The 21,457-nt window shown below is 41.3% G+C and overlaps 1 protein-coding gene across 2 annotated transcripts in view; it reads left to right on the top strand.

Annotated features, from left to right (window-relative positions):
- The window catches only part of ARHGAP18 (Rho GTPase activating protein 18), a 150,665-nt gene that overhangs the window by 47,936 nt on the left and 81,272 nt on the right, over positions 1-21,457 (top strand). Inside the window, exon 1 of one of the 2 annotated variants that reach the window (XM_063443142.1) lies at positions 10,600-10,781. The exons of the other annotated variant lie outside the window; for it this stretch is intronic. Within the exon in view, the coding sequence (XP_063299212.1) occupies positions 10,666-10,781 (116 nt within the window). The 5' untranslated portion in view covers positions 10,600-10,665. Of the gene's footprint in view, positions 1-10,599; positions 10,782-21,457 lie in introns of those variants that run through there. 2 annotated transcript variants of the gene reach the window in all.

Here is a 21,457-nt window from a genome sequence, read left to right on the forward strand (position 1 = left end):
CTAGGACTCTCTTCATATTTTATAATATAGTTTTGGCAGGGTAAGTAGCCTATGAACATAGTCTTTTAATAATGTAAACTATTATATGAGCAAAATGCAGAGAGTTATTAGAGTTGGCTGCCTGCCAAGAGAAGCAATATTAACCCTTTTCCAACATTAGGGCGTGCTATGCCTTCCTATAAAAGGAGGGCTTTAATGCCGTTAGGGCGGCATAGCACACCCTAACAATCATGCCCTCCTGGGAGCAAGAATACTCACCTTCCTCATTGGATTTGATTGGGGGGACTGCCTGACAGCCAAGGAAGTCCCCTTACAGCAAATCCTGTCCATCCGAGTCATGTGATCGCAATAACACCATGATCACATGACTTGGTTTGGCAAGATTGCAAGATTGACTGCAGGTGGACTGCCTGGGTTGTTAGGCAGATCCAACAACATGTAATGAAAAAAAAAACATAACTGGATAAAAATAATTAATAAATCTGAATTTAGAATGAATTGTCAACCCATTCATAAAACCCAGAGAATTTAATTTGCAAGCTCCATATTTGTATATTTATTTAAATGTATATCAACCTGTACATGAGAGGGGTACTGTTGTACTTGTGAGACATTGCTGAACACAAATAGGAGGATTTTTTGAGCAGCAAAACGTATAATGACAATATCTGTCTAAAAATTGACTCCAGGTCCGGTTAAACACTGCCCTTCTGCCCAAAAGTTGGGCTAAGATGAACAGTTGTCCCTCCAAAAAAACCTCAGCCAAGGGAAAAGAAAGTCACCGGGTTGTACAGGTGAACAGGGGGTAACCCTAATAATAATTGAAAGCATAGAAAACAATAATTCTCCAACACAGGCACCCAGTAGGTGTTGTGCCGAGAAAAAGAAGTACAACCCGATAGAAATTTACTAATAAATAAAAAAATATAGATATTAATATTTATTAATAAAGCTAAAAGCCATAGCCTACTTGCTAATAGTCAATCAAGGTGGGTAGGTACTGTAGCCTGGAGCCAAGTATGAGGCAACTATCAGGGATAGAACAGCGATATAAACTGCAGTAATGTGTTTTAGCTTTATTAATAAATATTTATATATATATATATATATATATACATATATATATATATATATATATTTTGATTTATTAGTACATTTCTATAGGGTTGTACTTCTTTTTCTCGGCACAACACCTATTAGGGTGCCTGTGTTGGAGAATTAGTGTTTTCGGATGACAATAGCATTGGTGAAAGGGCAGCTTGTGTGTGAAAAATGCAAAATAACAAATATGAACGTCAACTTTGGGCAGGTTTTCTGACTAAGTGTTTACTAAAAGAGACTGGACATACCCATTTTGAATATCCTGGGTTGTCTACTTTTGCAAATGGTATGCTAAGATGGAGGGTTATTTTCATTCCTGGGCTACCATATGGTCTCAAATGCAACATAGGCCCAGCAAACCAATCTGGGAAAATTCAATGTGTAAACCTGAAATGAGCAAGCCCTACATTTGACCCTGTAACTTTCCAAAACCCCATAAAACCTGCACATGGAGGTAACTGTACTTGTGAGACATCGCTGAACACAAATATGTGTGTATTTTATTGATGTAAAAGTGAACAGTATTATCACATTCACAGTTAAAATGCCATGAAGAGAGGTTGTTGAGCTTCACAAATTGGTAAGTGGCTATAAGAAAATAGCAAAAGCTTTGAAAATGCCCATTCCCACCATCAGGGCAATAATTACAAAGTTTCAGTCAACTGGAAATGTTATGAATCAGGAAGAGGACGTGTCTATATTGTCTTAATGCACTGTGAAAAGGATGGTTTGAGTGGCCAACAAATCTACAACAGCTGTAGAATTTCGGAAGTTAGTTCGTTTTGGTGTGCATCAGCACAAGTTGTTTGGAAGAGTTTCAAGAAAAAAGTCTTTACTCTTATCCAAAAGCATCGGATACAGTGGTCTGATGACGGCAACCGGCTTGGAATTGATCATACGCTGACGTTCCCATTCTGCATGCTATACCCCACCGTATCAGCGCTGAGATCGGGCGGGAATTTTGAATTGCTGAGACCAGTGGACGGTAAACGATGTTCAGCCTCTGATTCTACAATATGTGTTTGTGATATCTTGGAGACAAGTATCACCACTTGCTAATGTAAGGGTTTCTATTTGAGGCAAGGGTATCTTCTTTATTATTAAAGCAGTTTTACAATATGCAAGCTTTTTTGTATCCTTTTAAGGTACTATTTACGGAAAAAGCTACAGTGTATCCGTTGATGTTACATCTCCTACTGCAATACAAGATTAACCCCTTCAAGACTCCCTTGTAGAACTTTATGGACTCTTAAGCAAGTTTTTTATTCTGTGTGTACAATCTAACTTACTGTGGGATACAGGTGTTGATATATATATACCACCAATTTACAGAGACAAGTTTGAGTCTTTACACATTTTTTATAGATTGCCGTATTGCAAGGCTATCGTATGTAGCGCTGACACTTTATTTAATCCTTGTTTATGGTCAAAGAAGTAAATGGAAGCTCCTAGCAGCATCTGGGCTCCAGTGGAGAAGGCCACCGGCATCTAGCAGACCCATGGCCAGTTGTCAAACCTTTCTTAAGCAGCTTGACAACTTACCTTTGGAGAATGGCAGGGTACCATACCTATTATAATAGGTTGTTATTGGGTTATGGTACTTGTAGTGTTACTTTAATTTGGGGATTAGTCTAGATTTAGAACATAACATGGTAAAGGCCTGAGAGCTAATTAGATTTTCTAAAATTATGCTTATTAGTACATCTTTGTGTACATGTCTGCTATTACATTAAATAAAAATAAATAAAATAAAGCACTAGGAAATGGTTTAGCTCTTCTAGGAACAGAGCTAGATATAGTCTTGTTAATGTGATAATCTTGACATAAAAGGGTCACAGAGGGGTTAATGTGCATATTGCCTGAAACCAGATGTATGACTAAAAAAGAAAATATGTTCTCAGTTTTTATTAATTATAACATTTCCTAAATTCTGCCCACACTAAAGAAAATTAATGTAAAAAAGAAAATAAAAAAAATATATATTCTAAAATAGTCTAAAGTGGATATGTATTCAATTGCCAATTAATCACAACTCACTGTTTAGAGAATAAACCCAGAATGTGTCTCATCCATGCAGATAGTTTTTCTAAGCTAAAACAGGCTTAAATCCTTGACATGACTGTGGTGTATCGGGCTAAGGTCAAATTACCACTTATTCTTTTTACTCGATGTTAATATATAATTTTATAGGGAAATTTGATTTATTTTTGAAATGGCTCTATTTACTTTGGTTTTACAGCACACGTGTATAGTTTATGAACACCTTCACCAAAAACATCATTCACATAATTCTTGCTATGTTTCCTAACCAGGGATCATGCACACTGTAAAGACACACCAACATTTAACTTTTATGAGGCTATTAACCAGATACAAATATGCTCTAAAATAGTTCCACATTCCATGCAGCGTATAGCAATGTGGATATAAATCATATGCTGGATACATTGATTCACTGACACCTTAATCAGTACAGTTCTTAACTGTGGGTTTTCATAAAAATGTCATGATTTGACAATCATATCAATGAATAGGAATGCCCTTTCTGCTGGTAAGTGTTGTAGTAACAGAACCCCACCATAGCGGTATGGTATGGTTTTTCATGCTCTGTACTTAATGATGCTGTAGCATTTTCTGGTGGACATTTATCTAGTGTACTTTTCAAATCAGAGCTGCTCTGCTAGATCCAGGACTGCTGAGAGGTATTCTGGTCCTGGATATCCCATATGGCATTTTAACCTTAGTTGGTATTTGGGATGGTTAAAGGAACACTATAGGGTCAGGAACATAAACATGAATTCCTGAACCTATCTATTTGGGATAGTTAAAGGAACACTATTGGGTCAGGAACATAAACATGAATTCATGAACCTATCTAACCCCTCTGGCTGTTCCTTAAATATAGTAAAATCTTACCTACTGTAGCAGATGGACATGTGCAAGCTTCTTTTTATCCCATATTGGCTGTCCGTATCTTCCCCCTGTTATATAGTATAGTTTCCAGCTGCTCTATTACATTGTCTTCCTACCTTTAAGTCATCTGAAATAATTACTCCTAAATCCCTTTCCTCGGATGTTGAGGTTAGTAGGGTATCAAATATCCAATACTCTGCCCAAGGGTTTTTACACCGAAGATGCATTGTCTTGCACTTATCCACACTAAATGTCCGTTGCCACAGCTCTGACCATTTTTCAAATTTATCTAAATTATTTGCCATTTGGCTTATTCCTCCTGGAACATCAACTATGTTGCAAATTTTAGTATCCTCAACAAAAAGACACACCTTACCATCAAGACCTTCTGCAATATCACTAATAAAAATATTAAAGAAAATGGGTCCAAGTACAGATCCCTGAGGTAACCCACTGGTAACTAGACCTTGCTTCGAATTTACTCCATAGACTACAACCCTCTATTGCCTGTTATTCAGCCACTGCCTAACCCATTCAACACTATTGGAATCCAAACTTAAAGATTGCAGTTTATTGATGAGCCTTCTAGGTGGAACAGTGTCAAAAACCTTACTGAAATCTAGTTAGGCAATGTCTACTGCACCACCCTGATCTATATTTTTAGTTACCCAATCAAAAAAATCAATACGATTAGTTTGGCATGATCTCCCTGAAGTAAACCCATGTTGGCTCTGATCTTAAAATCCACATGATTTTAGATGTTCAACAGTCCTATCCTTTAACATGGTTTTCATCACTTTCCCCACTACTGAACTAAGGCTTACTGGTCTATAGTTGCCTGACTCCACTTTTCTTGTGAATGGGTACAACATTCGCTAATTTCCAATCTTCTGGGACTACTCCTGTTAACAATGATTGGTTAAATAAATCCATAAATGGTTTTGCTAGTACACCACTGAGTTATTTTAATAACTTTGGTTGTATCCCATCAGGCCCCATCAACTTATTTGTCTTTACTTTTGACAGTTGGAATAGAACCTCTTCCTCTGTAAACTCACATGTAATAAACTACTCATTTGTTCTTTTTCCTAACTGAGGTCCATTTCCTTCATTTTCATCTGTAAATACTGAACAGAAATATTCATTGAGGCAGTCAGCTAGACCTTTATCCTCTTCTACATACCTTCCTTCTTTTGTTTTTAATCTAACTAATCCTTGTTTTACTTTCCTTTCCTCATTTATGTATCTAAAAAATGTTTTAGCCCCTTTTTTACTGACTGTGCTATTCTCTCTTTTGTGTGTGCTTTGGAGACTCTTGCATTGCCACTCTCTGCCTAATCTCATAGATGTGTGTCTTTACTATTTTGGCCACTTCTGCAGAGTACCACAGACTCGTTTCTTAAACTTTTCTGCTCTTCCTGACAAGCCTAATGAAATTTTGCGTTACTTTCATTAGTACACCTTTTAAATAATCCTATTTCTCCTGGACTCCATTTAAACTGCTCCAGACTGATAAGGACTCCTTTACACATAATCTAATTTTAGAAAAGTCTGTTTTTCTAAAATCTAAAACTTTTGTTTTTGTGTGGTGTGACTCAGTCACTGTTCTTATATTAAACCACACTGACTGGTGATCATTAGATCCTAAACTTTCACCTACAGTAATATCGGATACCAAATCTCCATTTGTTAACAATAAATCTATTATGGCCTCCTTACGAGTTGGTTCCTCATTGACTTGTTTTAGAGATAATCCCAGTAGAGAGGTTAGAATATGTGTGCTCTTGGCACAAGCAGCTGTTTTGGTTTTCCAGTTCATATCTGGAAGATTAAAGTCAGCCATGATGATAACTTCCCCCTTCATTGTCATTTTTGCTATTTTCTCAACTAGTAGATTATCTAACTCTTCTATTTGTCCAGGGGGCCTGTAAATCACACCTACACGAGTTACTGTGTGATTTCCAAATTCTAACATAACCCAAAAGGACTCACTTTGTTCGATGTTCGCCTCACTAACTTTTATTAGACTAGATTTTATGCTATCCTTCACATACAGGACCACCCCTCCTTTTTTTTTTGCCTTCTCTGTCTTTTCTATAAAAAAGAGTACCCTGGTATTGCAAAACCTCTGAACTGCTCACTGAGAACATCTGTTCCCTTTTCAGAAAGATGTAGACCATCTTTTTTGTACAGTTCATTTCTATTCCAAATAGAGCTACCATGAGAAATAAAGCCAAGTCCTTGCTACCAGCACCATTCACCAAGCCACAAGTTAAAGTCCCTAATACGCATCCGCCTGTCATTCTGAGTGTTATGCACTGGCAGAACTTCAGAGAATGACAGTGTGGACACAACCTGCCGTATATCATTGGCAAGAACACAAAACACTTCCTTTATCTCAGAAACCTCATTAGAAGCCAAATTATTTGTCCCTAGATGGACAGCTACTTCCAATTCCCCTTCCTGCTTTGCTTGCTTAAAGGACCACTCTAGTGCCAGGAAAACATACTAGTTTTCCTGGCACTAGAGTGCCCTGAGGGTGCCCCCACCCTCAGGGACCCCCTCCCGCCCGGCTCTGGAAAGGGGAAAGGGGTAAAAACTTACCTTTTTCCAGCGGTGGGCGGGGAGCTCTCCTCCTCCGATCCTCCTCTTCTCCTCCCCGTCGGCTGAATGCGCACGCGCGGCAAGAGCTGCGCGCGCATTCAGCCGGTCACATAGGAAAGCATTCATAATGCTTTCCTATGGACGCTTGCGTGCTCTCACTGTGATTTTCACAGTGAGAATCACGCAAGCGCCTCTAGCGGCTGTCAGTGAGACAGCCACTAGAGGAAATAGGGGAAGGCTTAACCCATTCACAAACATAGCAGTTTCTCTGAAACTGCTATGTTTATGAAAAAATGGGTTAACCCTAGAAGGACCTGGCACCCAGACCACTTCATTAAGCTGCAGGAAGACATCTCACAAAGCCACTGTTGTTCAACTCCACACCTCTTAAGATAGAATCCCCCAACAACAACTGCTTCCGGGCCTCACCTTGTCCTTTTTGTCATTGGCTGCACTCTTGCTCATCTTGTATCTCGCTTTACCTCTATAGTTTGTATCAGTTGAAAATGGTGCTTGTTGGCTTTGATATATGCTACATGTTATATATTATTGTTATATTATTTTTGTTTGTGGGACATTGTCAGAGGTATTTGCTGGAAAGGGGGATGGCGGACAATGACTTTCTTTGCAATAATATATTCAATAAATAATTAGAAGCTGGTGAAAATTAATCCCAAAAACATTTTATTGTCCTGGTCTTACTGGGGAGAGTTATAGTCTGTTAGCAGACTATGTCTTAAAGGATGACTATGCGCATGGCATGTGTCAATCATTTGCAATCCTGACTGCTGGGGTTACTATAATTTTTGGTTCCATGGGATTTGTAATCAGGTTATCTGCTCCAACACTGGCATGTCATCTACATTCTGTTTTCATGGAGACCTCAGTAAAGTACTAGTAGACACTGCAGGTTAGAAAAGAGTACGCTAATACAGTAACCAGCTAGAAGGAATTATAGTAATTTAAGAAGGGATCAACCATACAGTGATGAAGTATGCTACAAAACTACAGCTAATTCTATAGACCAAAAACTATAGCATGGATAAATATACAGAGTTATTCAATATAGTGAGAATTGCCAGGAATTCTCTGATAGCCTTGATTGTATGTAGTTTCCCTATAATCTCAACTACTTGATTATTGCATAGCATCAGGACCGGATTACCATAGGGGCTGATGGAGCTGCAACTTCAGGCACATGCCTATGGAACCGGCCCATTTCTCCCTACATCTACTCTTCACATGTGGATGTAGGGAAACAAAACTTGTGTGGACTGGCTGGCAATGAAATTAGTTAATGTAAAGCTGACTTTGCGCACAATGCAAATGCTCTTGCTCCTTCAGTCTTTCTAACTGTGTGGCATTCTCCATTTCTTCTACACTCACTACATAAACTTTTTCTCTGTCCCAGATTAAATAACAGGAGCTGCTGCATGCTAGTAAGGAGAGAAGTGTACAAGTGAGTGCTAGGGGACAGTCCATAGAAAGTGTTGAGCGAGCGCTTAATTAGACGCATTTATGTGAGTGCTGTCTGCATAGCATGCCCTTAGTTGGCCAGCATGCATAATTGACAAGCAGCCTGATATGCATTGACACCAAGCTGACCTTCTAATTCCTTGGGCATATTTGGCCGATTGCCCCTTTGGTCGGTTCTGGTTATGTGATTTGTGTCCGTGGCCCACTCTTTTACCCCACCCAACGAAATCCTGCTTTACCGGACACTGCTGTTAGGGGGTGTAATGGAGCTTCCTGTACCCCGGTTGGGTACTTCCGCCGACGGATGCTCCTAGTGCTTTCCGAGGGCTCCAAGCACTCCACTAGACACCATAACCACCGCAGACCCCACGAACCGCCACAGCTTGGTTGGGGTCTTGCCATCTTCCACCCACTCTGGAGCCAAGACCAGGATCCAGCTTCCAGTAGCTAAACCTATTTTAGTCCAGAGAGCAGGAACAGCTCTTACAAGAGCTTAATGATTATATTCTGGGGAGTATAGTGATTATAGCAATCCCCAGAGTGTAGGTAGTTCTCCAATCCTCCATGAGCCGAAACTTCATGAAGGGTAGAACAAGTCTGAGGCTTTATTGGTACTGGTTGGCTTATATACATTTCCTAAGGCCAGAGGCACATCCCCTGGACCTGATGGAGCACAGGCACACAAAGGACACAAACCAATCAGAACAGACATAAGTCCGTGACACACCTATATACAGCACACAATCCCTCCCCTCTGCTTGGGAGATAATTGAATAAAGTCCTGTAAGTAACTCAATTATGTCCAGGCAGAAAAAACACACGTTCAGAAAGTGCCCCAAAACATAACATACCCCCAAAAATGTGTAGCTTTCACAAACTAGGTGCTGGGCAGTGGGCTTGTGATATCTATGATAAAATGTCATACTCTGGCAGTCAAGTGTGAGTCACAGTGCGAGGGTGGCAAAAAGCATCATAGGCTATGTAACCAACATTCTTGCGCCTACCCTGTAAGCAACAGAACCAGTCCTTGCATTATTGCATGGAACCAGAACTGAAGCTAGAGAACAGACAAAACCCCACCAAATAATGTACTCAAGTAGCTTCAGGTTAAAAATAAATAAAACAACTACATTTGTTGGAAAAGCCATTACAAAAGCATCGAAGATCACACAAAAAGACGTGGTAAAACTGATTGTGTCACATGGTCAAACCACCACATGCATTTTGTAAGCAAACACTTGTTCACTGACATGAAGTTATGTTTTTATACATGGCCCTTGGGGATTTAGTCGTCCTCCTAACACCAAGCTCAAGTTCCCACAGTCTACAGAATAGATGATTACAATGGGCGGCGCTCCATGAAGTTCTGTTTTAACAGTGCTTATTGTGTTTTCATCCTTACGTGAATGCTCTATTTCTCCTCCTGAGAGGCAGTGCTGGAAAGATGCGATGGCCTATCAATTTCTACCAGTGCACTAAGCAATTAAATACTGTTCTATTGTGAAGGGAGCTATTGCACTGCGAAAACACCCTCTACGCCACCATTTAATCTCACCTACTACAGCAATGGTAGATGAGAGGGCAGCTAAAAATAATTGGTGTATATTTCAATATTTGTGAAAGTGTGTGTCTGGCAGTGTGTTTGTGTAAGGGACTCAGGTTGTGTGTATTTGTGTGTTTTTGTCTGTCAGTCTGCGTGTGTGTACAAGTGATGGTTCCATATGAAATACAAAACCAATAAAAATAAATGATTATATATATATATATATATATATATATATATATATTATTTTTATTATTTTTTTTGTTAATGGTTATTAAAGTTTTATAAAGAAATGAAACACTAAAGTAAACACATTTTCAGAATGGTGCACATTAATAATAAGTGGGAAACAATTTGTGATAGGCAAAATTCTCCAAATAAAAACATTAATAAATATAAATTTCCATGGTGTGCAAAGAATTGCAGAAGCCTTATTTATTCATTTTCATACCGAAAAAGAACTAAGCATAATTGCTACTGTTAACTATATGAATATTTCAGGACGACCTCACATCTTGCTAGTGCTGCTCCTAGAAAATGTACTACTGCAAGACTGACTACATTCAAGTCAAAATTACCCTGCAGAATGTATATTTTATAAGCGTCCCTAATTAAAGCAACAGACACAGAGTACAGGTCAGATAATTATGAGCTGATCTTGCAAGTAAACCAAATAATAATAAAAGAAAGGCATTCCACAGTATTGCTGAACATTACTGTATTTTAGAAATCAGAAACCAGGATTTTATTTTGCTTGGCACCCTCCTGCTTTATCCCCTATTTCAAGGTTTATAGAAGAATACACCCATGCTGTTATAAAGAGAAAACAGCAGTGAGCATTGTAGCCGGTGACATTGATCATGACTGAGCCATTGTTTTGCATGAGGAAGCAAAAAGCTCTCCTCCTCCTCCTCCGCTCATTATCTCCTGCTAATGGAGGAGGAGCTGCATTAGTATAGCGTTGCCAGGAGGCAAGACAGGAAAAGCACTATCATTTCAAGTAGCTGTTGAATTATGCTGGGCACACCATGAGCTGGCGGCCTAATAGCACTCAGGGAGTAGTCCTGACAGCTTACCATGCTAATAAGAAAGCCGCTGCAGGAGCAGGCAATGCCAAGGACGTTGGGCAGGTATCCCCTAGAAGGTGAGTGGGGACATTGTGCAGGTGTGTGGGCTGTGTGTTCTTTCCCAGGCAGGGGAAGGCTGGAGCAGAGCTAATAAACAGCCAACACCTGCCAGGACAGGAATGGTCTCACTGAGCTGAGTGCAAATGTGTGTTTATCATTTTGCTGATTGAAAGATTGTGTGGGCAGATACAAATAATTCTGTTTTGTATCTCTGATACCCGTTACTTCCACTGCACCCTGAAGCAGTTTTAACGCGAATCTGTGACATTGTAAACTTGTAAAGTATTGTTACATGCCTTTTTTTTCCCATTATTTTTTATTTAATACGGTAACATACCTGAAATTGCTTTACATGTCAGTGTTTCCCATAGTAAAGTCTATAATGTCATTCGTCATTGTGTTAACTACACTGAATATACTTATATATTTTACATAATGTAATGCAGTATGTATTGTATGAGGTGGTTATTTTATGTGCTAAAGATTGGTAGTCTGAAGACTGACCATCATCCCCAGACTGCAGTGACCACTTGGCTGAGAGTGCTACGGTGGCAGTTCTTGGATAAGAGTGCATAGGGCACCAGGTTATAAGTATAGTCGCCTTGACAAGGGATGAGAGGGTGTTATTGGAGTTAAGGAGGGGGCAATGTATAAATTGGGTTCTAGAGACTATATAAAAGCTTTAGAAATATGGATATTAAAAAATGTTTCTATATTGAATAAACATTCTCACGAGAACTAACAGTGGGATTCAGCCACTCTTTCTGGGAGCCAATTGTTATCTCATCTGATGACTTAACCTAGTTTGTGTAAACAATAATTTAGAAAGGTCTGTGTAATTGGATGTGTGAGCCATACTTGGAGTTTTTATGAGATGCTTCTATATTTAATGACTAAACATAATGTGGGAAATTTATGAAGCCAAACAGGTGATAATTTTTGTGAAAGGTGCTAAATATTGAGACCTTGACAGGGTTATTCACTAAAGGGAGAATTACTCGTAGTTTAAAGTGAATTTAAAATGTAAAGGAACACTTCACTGGAATTTTTTTTTATTTTTTTTTTTATAATTTGTAGATTTACCAACATGCATATTATTTCTTCATGTGATCTTTGGGGATATATCGAAAAGCAGTTGACAAAAGCTGCAAATCTCTTGTCTGCTTCCTTTGTAAAATAGCTTATTGAGATGGGGAAGGCATGCTCAATCTAGATAAGTGAGTCTGCCTATTCCACTAGCTCTGTAGAGCTAACAGAAGTGGGAGAAAACCCCCAATTTGAAAAATACAGACTTCTATTTAAAGCTATACTTTTTGTAAACTGTCACAAATATGACAGGCTCCAGCCTGAAGAGCTTAATGTGTATGGAGTGCTCCTTTAAGAACAAAATAACCGATATAAAAAAACAAACTGACTTCTTCTAATTCGGGTATCTTAGCCTACATTTTTTAAATAACTTTTAATGCACTTAGAATTCCTAGCCAATCTCACTTTACTGAATAACTTTGTTAGTGATGCTAAACCGTAATCGCATCTCATTTACCGTCCCAAAATACAACCTGTTTTTTTGTCTTGATAAATCTCCTCTAAAGTCTCTCTAATTATTAAATTATATTGAAATAAACTGATCCATTTGCCAAATCAGAAGTTTTATGTACTGACTAAGGGATTGCCAGTTTTATGTTGAAAAAATGGCAATTCTCAGATGGAGAATTGTTTTCTGATTGGGCTCATTTCATGTCAAATCTGCTTGTCTATTCCTCCCAATTATACTTAGATGGTTATTCAGTGAGTATTCAAAGTGAATTCCAGAGTAACCAAACTGAAAGCATGACTTCCAGTGTGTGACATTAATGGGGAACTGTCAGTTTTGTGCTAGTTGCAGTTCTCCCTTCCCTCTCTGAGAAGTACAGCAGCAATAGGTATAAAACACACTTACCTCCACTGTTCTTCCAGAGCTTACAATGAATACTTCATGATTCCTTCAGTGGAGATCAAGGCGCATGTGATGTAAATCCCATTTATTTTATTTATGTAACCCCGCTTATTGCTGTGTTCCATTCCATCCTAAAAGCTATTCTGATTATTCAATAAAGTGACAATTCAAAGTTAAACTTAATTTATAACATTTTCTAAGTCCGCTATGCTTCCAGTTCAGATACTTTGGCCTCCAATTTTAAATTCACTTTGAATTCTCACTTTGGTGAATAATGCAGAGGAAGAGATTAATAGACTAGTATCATTGTTAACAAGTTAAAGTGTAGTCAACCTAACATTTGCTAGCTGGTGTGCTACAAATTCCATCATTCTCACCCAGCACTTGAAAGGAAGGTACAATTAATTTCCAGTCAATGAATGCACATTATTTTACTATCATTTATGGAAAATCTCAGCTTGGGATGGTGACAGTGGCCTGTATGGGAAATGTCTGCAGCTGAACTTGACATGTGTATTTTTCATATGCTTGATTCATTTTTCTGTAAGTAAATGTCCTTTGGCACTTTTTACTGTCTTTATCATGTTTAAAGCCTGCTATAAAATACATGTTTTGTGAGGTTTATGTTTTAACAGTGCTTTCGTTAGTACCACATGTACCATGCGGAAAGCTTCTGACTGAGATGTAATTCAATTAGTTAAAGTGACATTGCATGATGGAATATTCCACATCTTTCATGAGTTAACAGAAAAAGACAGATATTCTAGAAGAAAGCTCTTTGCATGTTCTGTTCAGAATACGATAATGTTCACAGAATGTGGCTGATGTCCTAGCCAATCCCTAAGCAGGTCCAGAAATAATGGAAAAACAATACACATCAGTGGTGCTGCAGGCTTTTTTTTTTTTTTTTCTTTTTTTTTTTTCTTCAGAAAATGTCTATCTTAATGCATGTATGTTGTGCATGAGAAGTTGCATAGTCACATGGAATGGGAAAAAAGACTTGCATCCACCAAGTTCAGTCTCTCACATTTTTTTACTGGGGATGCAAAAGAAGGCAAAAAACAACAACAACAACAAATAGTTGGAAGCGCTTTACAAATTTGCAGCAAACTACTAAAATAATTCCTTCTCAACCCTAGAATGGCAGTTAGATCTCTTCTTGGATCAAGAAACTGTTACCTCACCTATAAAAAATTATATCCCTGAATATTATGTTTTTACAAGTATTTATCCAGTTGCTGTTTAAACATATGTATAGACTCTGATAAAGCCACCTATTCAGGCAGAGAATTCCACATCCCTATTGTCTTACTGTAAATAACTCTTTCCTTTGCCTTACTAAAAGGGTGACCGTATGTCCTATGTATAATCCTGTTTGTATTGGCCAAGTTTTTGTATTTTGTTTAGTTTCTACATGCATGGAGTGTCCATTTCATTGAAGGAGCACACTAAGCATGCTCTCAGGCTTTCCCCTTGTTTCAAGTGCTCCCTAAAGCGCTCCTTGTTCATGAAAGCCCACCATTCAACTCTGTAGCGAACACCTTCCGCTTAACCAATAAATACCATCAATATCTATCTCTCGTTTGCATTCCTCGCCTCCTGTTTCTCACCTCTGCTATCCATCTGGTTTGTAAGTTCCCATGGGAATAGGGCCCTCAACTACTCCTGTATTTGTCTCCAATATATTTCACCTCTATGTCTTTACGGCTACCAATTGTACCCATGTACAGCAATGCAGAATGTGTTTGTACTTTATAAGTAAAGTATAATAATAAGCACCATAATTACTGTAACGCACTGTGGTAGTTATGAAAATGGTTGCCCTTGAGCTTTTCATACATGTAGTGCCTGTTGGTCTAGTGCTAATGGTTTATTGACTGAAAGCATCAGCTGGGAGCCCGCTTGGCATATAGGCTAAGCACTGAGCTAGCCTGTAGTGATGTTGCGAACATAAAATTTTCCGTTCGCGAGCGGCGAACGCGAACTTCCGCAAATGTTTGCGAACCGGGCGAACCGCCATAGACTTCAATAGGCAGGCAAATTTTAAAACCCACAGGGACTCTTTCTGGTCACAATAGTGATGGAAAAGTTGTTTCAAGGGGACTAACACCTAGACTGTGGCATGCCGGAGGGGGATCCATGGCAAAACTCCCATGGAAAATTACATAGTTGATGCAGAGTCTGGTTTTAATCCATAAAGGGCAGAAATCACCTAACATTCCTAAATTGTTTGGAATAACGTGCTTTAAAACATCAGGTATGATCAGGGCCGGCCTTAGGGGTGTGCGAGCTGTGCAGCCGCACAGGGCACCATGGAGCAGGGGGCGCCGTGCGGCCGCACAGCCGGCCGGGATTTAAAAAAAAAAGTCACCAGGAGCTGCACTGCCTCCACAATGAACTCCACAGGTAACACTGTGCTTGTCATGTGAGTGTGACTCTCTGCCTGTGTGTATTACTGTCTGTGTGTGTGTATATGACTGTCTGCCTATGTGTGTCTGTGTGTATTACTGTCTGTGTGTGTGTGTATATGACTCTCTGCCTGTGTGTATTACTGTCTGTGTGTATCACTGTCTGCCTATGTGTGTCTGTGTGTATGACTGTCTGCCTGTGTGCCTGTGTGTGTGTGTGTGTGTGTGACTGTCTGCCTCTGTGTGTCTGTGTATATGACTGTCTGCCTCTGTGTGTCTGTGTATATGACTGTCTGCCTCTGTGTGTCTGTGTATATGACTGTCTGCCTCTGTGTGTCTGTGTGTGTGACTGTCTGCCTCTGTGTGTCTGTGTGTATGACTGTCTGCCTGTGTGTGTGTATTACTGTCTGCGTGTGTGTGTGTGTATGACTGTCTGCCTCTGTGTGTCTGTGTGTATGACTGTCTGCCTGTGTGTGTGTGTGTCTGTGTGTATGACTGTCTGCCTCTGTGTGTATGACTGTCTGCCTCTGTGTGTATGACTGTCTGCCTCTGTGTGTATGACTGTCTGCCTCTGTGTGTATGACTGTCTGCCTCTGTGTGTATGACTGTCTGCCTCTGTGTGTATGACTGTCTGCCTCTGTGTGTATGACTGTCTGCCTCTGTGTGTATGACTGTCTGCCTCTGTGTGTATGACTGTCTGCCTCTGTGTGTATGACTGTCTGCCTCTGTGTGTATGACTGTCTGCCTCTGTGTGTATGACTGTCTGCCTCTGTGTGTCTGTGTATATGACTGTCTGCCTCTGTGTGTATGACTGTCTGCCTCTGTGTGTCTGTGTGTATGACTGTCTGCCTCTGTGTGTATGACTGTCTGCCTGTGTGTGTCTGTGTGTATGACTGTCTGCCTGTGTGTGTCTGTGTGTATGACTGTCTGCCTGTGTGTGTCTGTGTGTATGACTGTCTGCCTCTGTGTGTATGTCTGTCTGCCTCTGTGTGTCTGTGTGTATGACTGTCTGCCTCTGTGTGTATGACTGTCTGCCTCTGTGTGTCTGTGTGTATGACTGTCTGCCTCTGTGTGTATGACTGTCTGCCTCTGTGTGTATGACTGTCTGCCTCTGTGTGTATGACTGTCTGCCTCTGTGTGTATGACTGTCTGCCTCTGTGTGTATGACTGTCTGCCTCTGTGTGTATGACTGTCTGCCTGTGTGTGTCTGTGTGTATGACTGTCTGCCTGTGTGTGTCTGTGTGTATGACTGTCTGCCTGTGTGTGTCTGTGTGTATGACTGTCTGCCTGTGTGTGTCTGTGTGTATGACTGTCTGCCTCTGTGTGTCTGTGTGTATGACTGTCTGCCTCTGTGTGTCTGTGTGTATGACTGTCTGCCTCTGTGTGTATGTCTGTCTGCCTCTGTGTGTCTGTGTGTATGACTGTCTGCCTCTGTGTGTATGACTGTCTGCCTCTGTGTGTATGACTGTCTGCCTCTGTGTGTCTGTGTGTATGACTGTCTGCCTCTGTGTGTATGACTGTCTGCCTCTGTGTGTATGACTGTCTGCCTCTGTGTGTATGACTGTCTGCCTCTGTGTGTATGACTGTCTGCCTCTGTGTGTATGACTGTCTGCCTCTGTGTGTATGACTGTCTGCCTCTGTGTGTATGACTGTCTGCCTGTGTGTGTCTGTGTGTATGACTGTCTGCCTGTGTGTGTCTGTGTGTATGACTGTCTGCCTGTGTGTGTCTGTGTGTATGACTGTCTGCCTCTGTGTGTCTGTGTGTATGACTGTCTGCCTCTGTGTGTATGTCTGTCTGCCTCTGTGTGTATGACTGTCTGCCTCTGTGTGTCTGTGTGTATGACTGTCTGCCTCTGTGTGTATGACTGTCTGCCTCTGTGTGTCTGTGTGTATGACTGTCTGCCTCTGTGTGTATGACTGTCTGCCTCTGTGTGTATGACTGTCTGCCTCTGTGTGTATGACTGTCTGCCTCTGTGTGTATGACTGTCTGCCTCTGTGTGTATGACTGTCTGCCTCTGTGTGTATGACTGTCTGCCTCTGTGTGTATGACTGTCTGCCTCTGTGTGTATGACTGTCTGCCTCTGTGTGTATGACTGTCTGCCTCTGTGTGTATGACTGTCTGCCTCTGTGTGTATGACTGTCTGCCTCTGTGTGTCTGTGTGTATTACTGTCTGCCTCTGTGTGTCTGTGTGTATTACTGTCTGCCTCTGTGTGTCTGTGTGTATGACTGTCTGCCTCTGTGTGTTTGTGTGTATGACTGTCTGCCTGTGTGTGTGTGTTTGTGTGTATGACTGTCTGCCTGTGTGTGTGTGTGTGTATGACTGTCTGCCTGTGTGTGTGTGTGTGTATGACTGTCTGCGTGTGTGTGTGTCTGTGTATGACTGTCTGCCTGTGTGTGTGTGGATGTCTGCCTGTGTGTGTGTGTGTGTGTGTGTGTGTCACATACAACCAATACACGCATATCACACACTGTTAATACACCCATTACAAATATCACACATAGCATACATATCACACACAGTCATCACACCTACTATCACATACACAGACAACACAAACATTACAGCATACATGGATGACGAGGGGGGGGGGGAGGCGCTGTGAAGATTTTTCGCACAGGGCGTCTAAATGCCTAAGGCCGGCCCTGGGTATGATGTTGTATCGATCAGGTAGTGTAAGGGTTACGCCCGCTTCACAGTGAAAGACCAAACTCCCCGTTTAACGCACCGCAAACAGTCCATTTGCACAACCGCAAACTCCCCATTTGCACAAGGTTGGATACCAAGCTAGCCATGTCTCCCGTTCCTTGTCCTCACTGATGTCATTGAAGGTCTCTTCCTCCACCCAGCCACGTACAACACCAAGGGTCCCCGAAAGGTGACAACAAGCCCCCTGTATTTTTTTATTTTTATTTTTGTTTTTAATGATGTCTGTGGGGCTTACTCAAAACAGGGAATGAGTCCCTTTTTGTATGTCCAATTTCCCCCCTGCATTTTGTAATATGGTGAACCTTTCAGGTATTCATTTAAGCTTGCTAGAGAACTGGCTGTGTGATTGTCTAGGACAGTGGTTCCCAACCTTTTTTCATTTATGTACCCCTTGGCAGCCCATTTCCATAAATTATATCCCTTATATTCGTAACACAGATAAACACTGCCACACATGCAGACACACAGATGCAATGATGCAGACATACAGATACACACAGACATAAAGGTCAAAACTTTAGCTACCATAGAGTTACCTAACTTTTGGGTGCCAGAGTGTGACTTCACTTCTGCTGGCTGGGGCTGTTAGGATTTAGCGACTTGTACAGTCGATCCACCCCCCTTCTGCATCCTTTTCTCGCTCCTCCGTGGTTAGCTCAGTATCAGGTGGAAGTAAGTAACAGGATCTCACTACTTCCCAGAACTGGCTGTAGATCTGAAGAGGCTCTGTTAAAGCGCCACAGCACACAATTCGGCCCCTGATGACACATGTCCATTCGGTGGCTCTAAGTGCATTGGTCACCAGATAGGCCCCATCAGCCTGCTGGCCTTGTGCAGCCACATTAATGGTAGTTCCGCCATTGATGGATTTATTATTTTTTTTAATTTATTTTTTTTAGCGAACCACGGGATGGCAACCGCTAGTCTAGGACAAACCGTTGTCACTCAATAACAATGAAACCTTTGTAGAAATTCAACATCTTGGCGGTTAGTTTTTCAGGCATTATACCATTAAGTGTACTTGGGAGATAATTCTGTGTAAATTAATATTCTGTTTCAGTTTTGTATTTTCATAACTCCTCTCCCCTATAACTCTATGCACTTGCTATGCAATGTCCTTTGAACTGAACCCTAAATTGAGTAGAATATTGTCTGTCTTAAATTCACTGGAGAAAATCTATGAAATGGTATTCTGTTATAATCATTCATGAAATTACATGTAAGATTCTATTTAGTGATTGTTTTTTTTTTTTTGTTAAATGTTTTCCTTTTTCTCATGAATGAAAATAGGGAACACTTATGTAGAGGTGGATGGGGTGTGAGCAGATGTCCCTAATTATATCTTATTAATAATGTTTAGCTTCTTATTTTGGATATATAATTATAGTGTTCAATACAAACACATACTCTGGTGGAGTCAGGTAGCAGAAACTTAGTTTTGTGAATACATCTGTGTATTTTAGTATATACTGTGCTTTCTCTTTAAATTTCTATATTTGATATAGATGGCACGACCCACACTCCATCATATTGTGTAAAATTTATATAAACCACAACTAGGAGAGATATCAATATGCTGATTCAGAAGTAAATTCAAAACCTCACCTATGATCTTAAAGGAACACTATAGGGTCAGGAATACAAACCTGTATTCCAGACACTACCGTTAAAAACAAGCTAGTTAGGTGAGCAACCCCCCTCCGATTACATGGGAAAGTTTAGTTGACTTACCTCTTTTCAGTCTTGATGATCTCAGCCAATCCAATGCATTCCTATAGAGAAGTATTGGGGAGCTATTGCACATGTGCGGCAAAGTTCTGCGCCATTCAGCATCTCCTCACAGCGATTAAATTAATTAAAGGACCACTATAGTGCCAGGAAAACCTATTCGTTTTCCTGGCACTATAGTGCCCTGAGGGTGCCCCCACCCTCAGGGTCCCCCTCCTGCCGGGCTCTAGGGGGAGGAAGGGGTTAAACTTACCTCTTTCTCCAGCGCCGGGCGGGGAGCTCTCCGCCTCCTCTCTTCCTCCTCGGCTGAATGCGCATGCGCGGCAAGACTTATAATATTTACAATGCTTTCCTATGGACGCTGGCGTCTTCTCACTGTGATTTTCACAGTGAGAAGCACGCAAGCACCTCTAGCGGCTGTCAATGAGACAGCCACTAGAGGCTGGATTAACCCTAATATAAACATAGCCGTTTCTCTGAAACGGCTATGTTTATAGAAAAAAGGGTTAAACCTAGCTGGACCTGGCACCCAGACTACTTCATTAAGCTGAAGTGGTCTGGGTGCCTATAGTGGTCCTTTAATGCAGCTCTATGGGGATCGTTCAGCACTTACATGCAGCACTGGACAAGAAAGCACCTCTAGCGGTCATCTGAGTGACTGCCACTAGAAGTGTTCCTAGGCAGCAAGGTGAACGATGATACCGCACTCAAATAAGAAATAATGTAGTAGAATTTTTTTATTCGCTTAACATTGCCACTATTGGTCAAGTCTGCAAGTAGAAGACAAGTGTGTGTGTGTGTGTGTGTGTGTGTGTGTGTGTATATGTGTGTGTATATGTGTGTGTGTGTGTGTGTGTGTGTGTGTGTGTGTATATATATATATATATATATATATTCTCTCTCTCAGTAGCCTACAAGTGAAGGTATAAAACCCATTATAAAGTGTCAAGTGCCTTATACCAACTGCATAAAGTGCTACATCAAATAAAAATAAAATATACAATATATGAATTCCAAGGCAGATTGGCACCAGCACGTGATAGCCAGTCACAGCGATCAAATGTGCTGCCACTGACTTCTGATCCATGTGCATTTTGAAGTGAAAAGAGGTTAGACAGGGGTAACAGGGTTGGAATTTTTTTTACTAATAAAATGTAACTGGTTTCCTGCCCTTCGATTACTGCCTTTACCTCCCGTGCTGGTTGTCCTCCATTGGCATAGGAACCAAATAAAATCTGGAGTGAACAGCTTTGTATAACAAACAGAGGCGGCTCTCTAATTAGGCGATTTAGGCGGCCGCCTAAGGCCTCGCGCTTGCTGGGGCATCGCCTTAGGGCAGACTGAACTCTCCGATCTTCGGTCCATTACCAAGGATCCGACAGTGAGAGGGGGGCCGGCGGCTTGCCCCCACTGCCCTGTCCCCAACACTGCCCGCCCTGCCCCAACACTGCCCTCCCACCCCCCACTGCCCTGCCCCAACACTGCCCTCCCACCCCCCACTGCCCTGCCCCAACACTGCCCTCCCACCCCCCACTGCCCTGCCCCAACACTGCCCTCCCACCCCCACTGCCCTGTCCCCAACACTGCCCTCCCACCCCTACACTGCCCTGCCACCCACATACCTTGCCCCCTACATACCCTACCAACACTGCTGTGCCACCCACATACACTGCCCTGCCCACCACGTACAGTGCACCTACGTTTCCCTGCCAGCCACATGCACTGCCCTCACACTGACCACCACATGCCCTGCCCCCCACACTGACCACCGCATACACTGCCACCCACACTGACGACCACACTGACCACCACATACCCTGCCCCCCACACTGTCTCCCACACATTCTGCCTCCTCCACTGACTCAATCACTCTCACACACCCTGCACCCCACACTGTCATACACACTGTCTCT

The sequence above is a fragment of the Pelobates fuscus genome, chromosome 2 (genome assembly GCF_036172605.1).
Source record: "Pelobates fuscus isolate aPelFus1 chromosome 2, aPelFus1.pri, whole genome shotgun sequence".
Classification (NCBI taxonomy): domain Eukaryota; kingdom Metazoa; phylum Chordata; class Amphibia; order Anura; family Pelobatidae; genus Pelobates; species Pelobates fuscus.